Raw genomic sequence first — 11,985 nt, 5'->3', positions numbered from 1 at the left:
TAGAGATGGGGTTTCACCATGTTGGCCAGGATGATCTCAATCTCTAGACCTTGTGGTCTGCCCACCTTGGCCGCCCAAAGTGCTGGGATTACAGGCGTAAACCACTGCACCCGGCCACTGGGATCTTCTTTGAGCTCTTACTTGCCCATCCATAAGAACAAAAGATTGTACCACTGTGCTGCAGCCTGGGCGACAAAAGCAAGACTCCATCTCAAAAACAAACAAGGGAGCCCGGGAGACTCACTGGTAGACAGTGTGCTCTGAGATTTGCCTTTGTTAATATTTCCCCAAGTCTTTGGAAGTAGAAAATCCATGAGCTTAGTTAGGTTGGAAGATGGAAACAGATCTTGAGTAATGGGGCTGAAGATATCATTGCAATCTACAGAGTTTTTTTTACAGCCAGGGAAGTCTCAAATGTTTATAAGATTCATCTGTATAACTGTAAAGGAGACTTCAAATTTGGAATAGAATTTTTAAACTGATATTTTTCTTGATTCACCTATCTCAATCAGTATATTTTTCTCCTATAGGGAAAGAGAAGCAATACTTTAACCCATTTTGAATTCTGCACACTCCAGATTATTCAAAAAAAGTCATTGTTTGCTCTGAATAGCCTGTGAATTACAGGCATGTAGAGATCATGACTGCCTTGTGTCTTGTTAAATTTGCAGTGTGTGATGTGTAGTAAGTGCTTATTAATCATTTTGAATGAATTTTCAAGATCAGCTTTAGAAATAGGAAGGATTTTTGGAATCATATATTCCAACTTTTGTTTCAAAAAAGGGGAAATTGAAGCTCACAGTTGTCTTGCCTAAGTTCACAAAGTTAGCGGAGATAATAAAACTAGAGCTCAGTCAAGCCCTTATGAAGGATTCTTCCTACTGTGCAACAGAAACAGTCACAACGTTTCATTCTAAAAGAAGCAAGACATTTTAATTTTGCTTTTAAAATAACTGCTATGCCATTCGTGTGTGTGTGTATGTGTATATGCATGTGTGTGTTTATATGTGTGTATATAGTTAGCTAGCTATCAGAGATCAAAGGGCTTCCCCCTGTGAGTGTATTTTGCCCGTTTGATTTATGATATAAGTGGAGAGATTGGATTTCAAAATGTACTTTACGGAAAAGCACTCAGTTCTTTCTGTGCCACCCACTGCTCTCTATTCCACTCTGCCCTGTGCTCTTCTTTGTCTATCTTAAGTCTGTCTCTTTCTTAAATGGACTGAGTGGGGACGGAGTGGGTGGGTAATGTCTGTTAGTGAAGTACAGGTTGCACTAATCTTATTTCATTGTAATCTTAATAACTATAAAACAGAGTAAATGGTTTTTCTCCAGAATCATGTCAGATTTTTTTTGGAATCACTGCCTGCCTTTCTCAGGTAAGCATGGTTACAGTTAGTCTTGAGTTATTTATATGTGACACTTCTGAGTTTTTGTATGATTGGATTTATGACCTGTTTGTTAACCAGTTTTAGAGAAGCTATTTCCTAAACTGACTGTATATTTAATATGAACTCATGACACTTAAAATTATTTAAATATTTGTGCTTGCTTTTAAGATACAAAGTTTTTAATGAGTGAAAATGGTCTTTATAATTAAGAAAAACAAAGATTTAAAAACTTGAATATGAAAAAATATTAAAAATGAAATTAAAAGATGACAAGGAAAATTCAGTTAGAAATACAGGCAAAGAATTTTCTTAATAAATAAAGGGATCATACAGATCAATAAGAATAAAAAAGACCTTAGCAGATAAGGCAGAGAAATGAATTTAGAATCTGTAAAGAGGAATTACTAATAATAAGTGTAACAAAACATTTGATGCACTTTATACTTTATAATCAAAGACATGAACATTTTAATAGCAATGAGATAAGCGTTTTTGCTCATCGAATTTGTAACAGTGTGTTCAGTGTTGGTGGAGATGCTGAGGACAGACTCCTGCTTCCTGCTGCCAGGAATGGGAGTCAGCACAGCAGCTTCCTAGGAAAGGGGAGCAGTGTCGAGCCTTAAAATACTCATTTTGTTTTCACCTGCATTTCTTTTGTGTTCAGAAACTTATCCCAAGTCGGCCGGGCGTGGTTGCTCACGCCTATAATCCCAGCACTTTGGGAGGCGGAGACGGGTGAATCACCTGAGGTCTGGGGTTTGAAACCAGCCTGGCCAACGTGGTGAAATGCCGTCTGTACTAAAAATACAAAATTAGCTGGGTGTGGTGGCGCACACCTGTAATCCCAGCTACTTGGGAGACTGAGGCAGGAGAATTACTTGAACCTGGGAGGCGGAGATTGTGGTGAGCCGAGATTGCGCCATTGCACTCCAGCCTGGGTAACAAGAGCAAAACTCCGTCTCAAAAAAAAAAAGAAAGAAAAAGAAACTTATCCCAAGTCGATAGAAGGAAGGACAGAAGGTGCTCACATTTATTGATAAACATTATTTATAAGATGGTAAAATTGGAAACAATCAGATCATCCACTATTTGGGAATGTTTAAGAAACCTATTGTATATGCTTACACAGTAGTCTAGCTGCTTAGCCATTTTTGAATTCTGTTTTATGAAAACATATAAAGACATGGGAAACGTTTTAAATGACAAAAGCAGGCCATAGCCTAGGTATGTACAGTATTACACCAACCAAATATATGAGAGCTATCTGAAATGAGGAACCAAAATGTTAACAGTGGTTAGTTCTGGGTATCTGAATATTTAATTTTTTTTATTGTATTTTGTTTTTCTGACTCCCAGCTAAGAAAAATCTCAAATCGTAATAAAAACTATTTGAAAAAAATCAAATTGTTATTGTTTAAAGTCGTTTTACAAATTACGTGGAGTAATTTGTTTAAAATTAGTGGTCCTTAGGAAGGTAAAAGTGCTCTGTAGGATGTCCCATCTCATTTGACCTGACAGTCCTCATCCCAGGCTGTCATTTTGGTGCTCATACGTGATACTTTTGAGAAAGTGTTTAGTCATCTTTCTCTATGCACATCTTTGAGAAAGGGGCACATTCAAGTTATTAGGTGAGATGGAAAGAAATTTGGTTATAATCTTGTTTTTCCTTTTGCCTTTGTGATAGAGGATTATGGAGCTGGGTAGTCTTTGGTTTAGCATTGTTAGGTTGTTAGCCAGACTCAACAGTTAATACAAAGAATATCACCTGTCTGAACTTGATCCCTCCTCTGTCCAAGTAATAAGTAAATTTATCTGTGGTTACTGTGTTTTTGTTTGTGTCTCTTATATTCTGGAAGTTCTCTAAAATCCTGTTTTTGTTTTTGTGACATTAATTTGATGGAGATCCTTCAAGTAGCAAAGTTGGCTTATTTTTTTTCTCTTTAACAGGAATTTTGTTGGTATTTATATTTTGCAATGTTTTTTCATATCTGTTATAAGTGTATGTTTACATGAATGATCTTTAAAGTTGGCTAAAATGAGAAAACCTTTTAAATGCTGGGTGCTATGGTTACATGTAATTTTTATTGTTTTCCTCTACTTCTCTGTATGTTCCAAATTTACAATCAACGTATCAGAAAAGTTTTAAAAATGAAAACATTACTACTTATGTATAAACACAATGTACTTTGGCTAAAATGTGAATTTTTCATTTAATTTTATTTGCATCGGTTGGATTTCTGGGTTTCAGAGACTCAGAGCCGACTATCCAGAAATGATTCCAATTGAATGAGAAAGGGAGAGAGGACGAAGGGCCACGCTGAGTTTGGGACAGGGACAGGGAGTCCTGTGGGCATTTTTCAGAGATGAAGGTCACAGTGACATGGGATTTTGAAGACTTGATTTGGTGAAATAAATAAGAAAATCAAAAGTATGTGAGTATAAGATGATTATAGGGTTTCAAATGAGGTAATTAGATATTGCTAAATATTAACTATGAGTTTAGCACCAGAGAATATTATTAGTCTTCCAAAGAACTAATAGTTATGTTTATCAGAGTTTATATTTGTAATAGATTGTTATATAATACATGTAATAAATTAGGTATAGTATAGACATACATACAGGATACATATATGACCACTCGGGGGGCACAGGTATGACTGTATGAGCTTAGGAAGGATGGCATCAGTCTGGATTGCGAGACGAGGGAGGCCTTGATAGAGAGGATCTAAGGTTTGAGTGGCCCTGAAAGAATGGACAGAATTGGAGGAAATGGGAAGGGAGGAGGGCATTCTGCGTAGAGCAAGGTGGAAGGAGAAGTCAGGAGTACACAGACGCTAGGTAAGAGGAGACTGGTGTCAGCCAAGGGTGTGCATTTGCACGTAGAAGAAAAAATGGTCAGGCAGGTAGATGGATAGAGATGATGGGAAAACAAGGTATAGGAGTTTGAACTGGCTAAAGTAGGTAACAGGATGCTTCATCACCCTTTTTTCCTCGTTATTTGATTTTGGGTTACAAATACTTACCTCAGAAAATATGGGAGACAAAAAGCAAACAAAATTAGAATCACTTGTGATCATTGCAGGTAAAACTGGTCCAGGAGCTCTGAGCATGACTTGCAGGGCAGGACAGAGGCTGGAGTTTTGACAAATGGAGATTGGATTCAGGGTAGCAGATACAACATGGGACTTAGCAACAGATGGGACTCAGCAGGTATTGGGGACGTGGGATGCTGTAGTGCAAAGAGTGAGAAGCCAACCCTCACTGTATACCTCCCTGCGCCAGATCCCATGGTGGATGCCAAAGATTATGTCATTGTTTCAGTTGGGGAGCACCAGGAGAGTGGCAGCATCGCTGATGGAGCTGGGAAATAGGGAGGATCCTGATTGGCGAAGGGAGATGGCAACACTGGTTTGAAACACACTTTGGGCTGTTGATAAGATATGGAAGTGTAGGAACTTGGAGATCCTGTGGCATGAAGGAAATTCCCACAGAGCATGATAGAGAGAGGAACAGATAACCGGGAGTAGAGCCTTGGATAGCATGCATTGGTAGAGAGATTTGGGGAGAAAAAAAAGAAGGAGCTTGAAAACAGATGATACTGGAGGAGTAGGATATTATTTTAGAAGCCAAGACAAAGTCAGATTTAATCATTTTTATTTTCATTGCTGGGAAGTAACAACAACCCAGGTAAAGATTTAGAGCATAAATTGATAGAAGATAATTGTACATAGGTGTGTGTGTACATAGGTCCTATTCTGTGACCCAGGAAGTGGCGGAGAAGGATGATAGAAAGTGATACAGGAGTATCAGCTGGCTCAGTGAGCATCACACAGGCTGAGGGGTCTAAGTACATCTTGGGTTCTCAGCTGAGAAGTCACCAGTGTAGTCCCTGTGGGAACAAGAGGATGGATATCCATAAAGAAACAACTGGGTGAGCAAACTGCTCAGAAAACGTGAATATCTTGATTCTTTGCAGTGGAATAGTGTCATTCGATTGCGTGGTCTGGGAAGGGGCTCTGCTGGTGACAAACTGGGCAGAGGCCCTGCTCACCCACTGTCAGATGAAAAGTCGAATTTTCCCTTGGTGCTAAACTTACCAAGGGGAGTGGCTGGGTCAATGGTGGCCAAAAGTTTAATTAGTTAGCAAGATCTTTGACAGTATTTTATATCCTTTTAGCAAATTCAGTGGATAAGAAAAATTAGAATCCAGAATTAGCGTGATCTTTGTGGGCCACTTGCTGTACTTCCTGCAGTTCATCACTTAACATGAGGAACTGGAATCCCCAGTGTGTCATGGGGTAAAATAAAAGCACTTCTTTTAAGTTGAGAAAGATTGTTCAAATAGGGATGGGGAAACCCTGGAAATTGTAGTTTAAGAAAAGTGCATTGGGAGCACTAATATTTTGTGGTTGCTAAAAAATGTTATTTTGGTTTTAAGATATATTAACAAACATATGTACAGTGTGCAGCTAAGGGACTTTGATCCAACAAATCCTTGCTGGGTACTTCCTTTGTGACAGGAGCAATGCAAAGGGGTACAAATTAATTAAGATGCGATTTCTCTCTCAGTAAACATACTATCTGTGAGGGTCAGACCTTGGGCAAATACGGTATGTTGCAACGTATGCAAAAATGAAAGTGGGCCCCGGGTACAGAAAGAGGAGGGAGTGCTCACAGTGGTTAGTCCTCACTGATTGGAGACTGTCAGAGGGATCTGCACCTTTTCTGCACACTGGAACACCCATGCGCACACACGCTCACATACACATGCCAGGCAGGACCCCAGCTTTACAAAAGGACTGTTTCTTGGTGGTTCTCAGTGACCTTCTGTCTTTTCCCCGTCAGGGTGTTGATACAAGCTGGAGCTCTTTGTTGGAGTCTTCCAGAGCTCTCCCAGGGAGAGGTAGGGAAGGGAGCTTGTCCAGCAGAAGTTGGGAAGCACAGAGATCATCTGCCTTCTTCTGACCCGGTATTGATGCAGGCTGAGGCCTCTGTTGTAATGTGCTGGGTAGGTTTTGGGGAATAGGTCAAGAGTGTAATGGAGAGCCTGGCCAGGTCATGATTTAAATCTAGAAGCCTAAAAAGTCCGTTCCATTCTGTATCTCAACAACAGTATTTCTTGACTGCCTACCCATGTGCCTTGCACTGTTCTAGGTACTGTGAAAGATCTCAGAGGAGTTGAGGACATCATGTAAGACTCTTTAATAAGGAGTGTTAGAGTTCATAATCAAGACTGGACAAGGAGAAAATCCTGTAAGCTAGAATCAAGGAGTGTCTTATTGGGGGTGGTGAGGCCTGAAGAAGGAAAAGGGAGAGTGTTCCTGATTGGTTTAAACAAAAGCTTTTATTCCTGGGGGGCACAGACTTGAAATTCTAGTCCTCTGCTCCTGGTTGCTTTGGAGTATAGTTGGGAGGACAGATAAGCAAGCAGATAGTTGTAGAGTGTGAGAAGTATTCAGATTTCTGTCCAGCTTGCTGTGGGAGTACAGTGGTAATGCCACCTGAGCCGAGTCTTAGAGGAGGAGGTCGGAGGGTGGGCACGGCGGGGCACAGGAAAGTGGAACGTGTGAGGACGGCAGGTGCACGCGGGGCAGGGCTCATGGGCAGGAGGAGGTGGTTAGGAGCCAGCCGGACAGGAAGGGCCTGGACACCACAGGGGAGCCTTTGGATTTTAGCCTTACAGCACTGAGGAGACATTATTAGCCAACATGATAACATTGGTATTTTGGAAAGATGGTTTTTTAAAAAGAAAAGCACTTTTCCCCAATTATAAAATTAATGCTTTTGAAAATTTGGAAAATACAGAAAAGTATAAAAATGAAAATAAAAATGTCCCCATAATCCTGTCACTAAGTAACTATTGTTAACATTTTGGTGTGGAAAGAGCATTCTTAATTATGCTGATGGAGATTCATTAAATGAGCTGGTATGGATGTTCAAAGTCGTTTAATCCAAACGTACATCAGTGAAGAATCTGGGTCATGGAAGTTTTCCAAGTTGACATAAGCGAGTTATTGGAGGCATCGTATTAATTCCAGGTCTCCTCCATTCCTCCCTAGCTGATGTTCTTTCCACAGCAATCTACTGCACCCTGTTGAGGTCTACGCCTGTGACACAGGCCAAATAGGGTATAGGACTAGATTTACTGCAGTCAGTAAAATAAAATAATACTTAACTGAACATATAGGCAAATCTTGGTAATAAAGGCATATCTAGATTGTTTTTAATTTCATTTTTAATAAAGATTATATAATGACTCCTTGGATTAATCTGTATTATCATATAATTAAATCTCAACTCTCCAAATGCTGTAGGATATAAATGTTTTTGTGAAAGCCTCTAATAAAAATAACCTGGTCCAGTCTTCTGAAATGTGACATTGACTTACTAAATTAACGAGATATAAAATAATGATTTGAAAAGTGATTTTTAGAAAGCTAACATGTTCTTGTTACTAGTTATAGTGTGTAATACAAATAATTTCTAGAAATGTTTGTAAAATTGATGAGAGTAGATGAAGAATGCTAGATTATTTGCAAGCTGCATACTGGCAGTTAAAAAGAGATTAACACGCTATTATCAGTACTTTTAAAACATTAACTTGACACAAAGTTCAGGATTCTTCAACAACTATAATCCTCAACTTACAATAAATTTATCCAGAAAAAATTTACTTGGTTAAATGATTATCTTAGAATTAATGCTTATATTTTTATTTTTCTTAAATGTTCTTTTGCTTTTCAGACTCTAAAATTTCATTTTTTTAGAAATTGTTTTTGACTTTCCCAGCAGTAACTGCCCTTAGAGAAGCACTATAGAACAGTGGAAAGTCCAGTTTGGAGTTAGACCTGGGTGTAGACAGACCTGGGTTTTAAAAGCCAGCTTTTCCATTATTAGGTGTAATTTAGTGTGTTTCCTTATCTTTAAAATGGGGCGAATGATTCCTGTTTCACATGGCGGTTGGAAGGGTTAGCTGTATAGATAAAGCACTTGGCACAGTTCCTGGCACATAGTAGGCAGGCAATAAATGGTAGCTGTTTCTATTGTTACAGTGAAAGCCTGTTTGACCGCATAAGCCATTGTATCTGGAGTCGTTACTTCATCACTGAGCAAGCATAAGAATTATTCCTTTTATGCTTGCCTTTCTTTCCTTTGTTAAGTAATATTTACATTTTCCCCTGAACTTATAAGCCACCATATTTTTATCTTTATTTTTATTTTATTCATTTCATAATTAGTATTTGTTATCCATTAGCATAAAGGCATTCCTAAAATACGATTTTGATATTGCTGTTGTATTTAAACATTTTCAAAAGTGACACAAATGGAAGCTGGAATGGTGTACTAGTTCTTCCTGCTTTTTTTCCCCTGACTGTTTTTGTTATAGACTGAAATAATCCTCCATTCCGCTTTTTGGAATGTGGATATAAATATTTTTAAATTCATTTGGTGACAAGGCAAAAATAAGTAATTATATATGTAAAACTATTATGATAGGAGTGAAATTTTTGTTATAATAAGCAGATAGCTAAGAGCTTCTCTATTTTTTCTACAGATATTCTTAGGTTAATTTTATTAAGGGAGAAACAGAATTGTTGCAATATATTACTAAAGTGAAAATATAGCCATGCACAGATTGAAATGTATGGTAAAAGCCTTCTTTCTAACTTCCCATCAGGTGTCATCTGAAGACAGAAGTGCTCTGTGGGCTTTGGTTACGTTCTATGGGGGGGACTGCCAGCTGACCCTCAATAAGAAATGCACGCATTTGATTGTTCCAGAGCCAAAGGGGGTAAGCATTTCTTGTGCCGCCTTCTTTTTGTATGTCATTTAAGAATTTCTAGTAATCACATGTCTTTTTTGAGCTTCTTTTAAATTAATTGTTATATTTCATTTACAAAAGCTGATTATATTGGTTTATATTATTTATATCCAGCTTCATTCCACAAAAGATGTCAGAGGATTGTAAATTGTAAGCCAAATATAACTTCTAAATACTATGCAATATGGCTTCATTTTATGTGGAAAATAGGAAAATGTTATTAATCTGAAGAATTTCCTTTCAAATCCAGTAAAACTTTGGTTCATTTTTATTTGTTTAAAAAAAATGTATTTTTAGTTCCCGTCACCATTTTTTTTTAAACCTCATACCAGGTATAATTATAAGCATGCGTTTAGTGAAATTTTTGATATATTTTCTTCTTCATAATCTGGAATATATGAAAATGACTTTTGTCTTGGTAAGCATAGGGCTCTCATCCTTGAGCAGTGGTGTGGCTGTACGGATTTTGTTTCCACAAGTAGAGTTCCTGGATCAGCAGCATCTGCCCTCCTTGGGTACTTGTTAGAAATGCAGCCTGTTGGCCAGGCGCAGTGGCTCACGCCTGTAATCCCAGCACTTTGGGATGCCAAGGTGGATGGATCAGTTGAGGTCAGGAGTTCGAGACCAGCCTAACCAACATGAAGAAACCCCATCTCTACTAAAAATACAAAAATTAGCCAGGCATGGTGGCATGTGCTTGTAATCCCAGCTACTCAGGAGGCTGAGACAAGAGAATCGCTTGAACCCAGGAGGTGGAAGTTGCAGTGAGCCGAGATCACACCACTGCACTCCAGTCTGGGTGACCAAGTGAGACTCTGTCTCAAAAAACAAAAAGAAATGAAGTCTGTCCAGCCTCTTCCCAGACCTAATCAAATGAGCCGAACAGTCAGTGTGTGATCAAGTCCTCTGGTGGGTGATTCTGATGCATACTAAAGTTTCAGAACCACTGTTCTATAGAAAGCATTATATAAAATTTATGATGTGACTCCTAAAATTTAAGTAAAAAACATATTTTCCATGACAATTTAAGTGATAAACAGTATGCTTTGGTTAAAATAGTGGGTTCTTTTTACATTAATGTTGATTTATAGCAAAAATTTATTTGATTTTTACATAGCTAATTTGAAGGGGAGATGAAACCTTTAACTTTTTTAACTGAGTTGGGATTATAATTTAAGAGGCACTATGTGAACAGAGTGGGTTTGTCAAAGCTGTTTTGAATTGTGATTTGACGTTTTAATTCTAGTGCCTTAATTTAGGGTTTTTCCCGCTTCCAAAATATTTTGATGAGAAATCCTTAGTAACTCTTTGGGCTTTAGGATATAGTATGTATTTTAAAGTATTTATTGACTTTAGACTAATTTGTACGTGTATAGCTAAAAATGGAATCTTTTAAAATTTTTATTTGGAAGGAAAAACAAATCTAAGTCATAAGGTCTCTATATAAATACTTTAATTGAGCTTTATTTATCCCAACAAAGAGGCACTTAAAAGAAATCATTTTCTTTGGCTAAAACATGCTTGTGAATAAGACAACAAATATGCTACTATAATTATATTTAGATAAAGCGAATACTCCATATATTTTAAAAGTTGATACTAAACATGATATTATGTATAATGTATTATGCATATAGAGAGAGATTTCTTATCTAAGTCAATAGTGGAATTGTAATATTGTCTTATGTAATGTGTTTGTTCTTCATTCTTGATTTCATTTACGGACTGGAAAAGATAAGTCTTTTTTTGCTTTTCCAATTTTAATTTCCCAGTTTTACATGAACTAATTCAACATAGGTAAAAATGAACTGCTATTTTAATGCTTACTGTGTTTCTTCTGCAACAGTAAATATTTGTTAAAAGCAGATTTTGTGTTTGCCAGTAATAAAAATAACACTAATACGCAGCCATTAGTGAGCACTTACTAGTTGCCAGTACCGTGCTGCTTGCGGCGTGCAGTGAAGGAAGTCCTGCTGTCCCCTTGGGGAAACTGAAACACAGACACCCACCATTTCTTTCTCTAACCCCGTTCTGTACACATTACTGTTCCTAAGTAATTTTCTTTTTTTTCTTGAGACAGAGTCTCACTCTGTCACCCAGGCTGGGGTGCACTGGTGTGATCTCAACTCACTGCATCCTCCATCTCCCAGGTTCACACAATTCTCCTGCCTCAGCTTCCCAAGTAGCTGGGATTACAGGCACGTGCCACCACACCTGACCAATTTTTGTATTTTTAGTAGAGACCAAATTTTGGCCAGGCTGGTCTTGAACTCCTGACCTCAAGTGATCTGCCCACCTCGACCTCTCAAATTGCTGGGATTACAGGCGTGAGCACTGCGCTCAGCCCTTAATTTTTAAGAAGTCATAATGCCCACATGTAAAGAAAGAGAAAGAGGGCAATTAATAATGAAAAACAACCAGAATTTTTAATGCTCAAGCATAACTACCCTAGAAGACAATGAAGTAGTAAGATATTACATGGGCCAGAAGTGGTGGCTCATACCTATAAATCCCAGCACTTTGGGAGGCCGAGGTGGGAGGTCTCTTAAGCCCAGAAGTTTGAGATCAACCTGGGCAACAAAGTGAGACCCCATCTTTACAAAAAATAAAAAATTAGCTGGACGTGGTGACTCACACCTATGGTCCTAGCTACTTGGGAAGCTGGGGACGGAAGGATTGCTTGAGCCTGGGAGGTTGAGGCTGCAGTGAGCCGTGATTGCATCATTGCACTCCAGCCTGGGCAACAGAGTGAGACCCTGCTTCAAAAAA

General features: G+C 38.4%; 1 protein-coding gene across 2 annotated transcripts in view; it reads left to right on the top strand.

The window, feature by feature from the left end:
- Nucleotides 1-11,985, top strand: part of PAXIP1 (PAX interacting (with transcription-activation domain) protein 1) — a 55,370-nt gene that overhangs the window by 7,439 nt on the left and 35,946 nt on the right. Inside the window, exons 3-5 of one of the 2 annotated variants that reach the window (XM_011973073.1) lie at nucleotides 1,316-1,379; nucleotides 6,240-6,402; nucleotides 9,073-9,186. In XM_011973073.1, the coding sequence (XP_011828463.1) occupies nucleotides 1,321-1,379; nucleotides 6,240-6,402; nucleotides 9,073-9,186 (336 nt within the window). In that variant the 5' untranslated portion in view covers nucleotides 1,316-1,320. The remainder of the gene's footprint in view (nucleotides 1-1,315; nucleotides 1,380-6,239; nucleotides 6,403-9,072; nucleotides 9,187-11,985) is intronic. The other variant, XM_011973074.1, reaches the window with a different exon arrangement.

This window comes from Mandrillus leucophaeus, unplaced genomic scaffold (genome assembly GCF_000951045.1).
Source record: "Mandrillus leucophaeus isolate KB7577 unplaced genomic scaffold, Mleu.le_1.0 Scaffold134, whole genome shotgun sequence".
NCBI classification, from domain to species: Eukaryota; Metazoa; Chordata; class Mammalia; order Primates; family Cercopithecidae; genus Mandrillus; species Mandrillus leucophaeus.
This window is presented reverse-complemented; position numbering and strand designations above follow the sequence as displayed.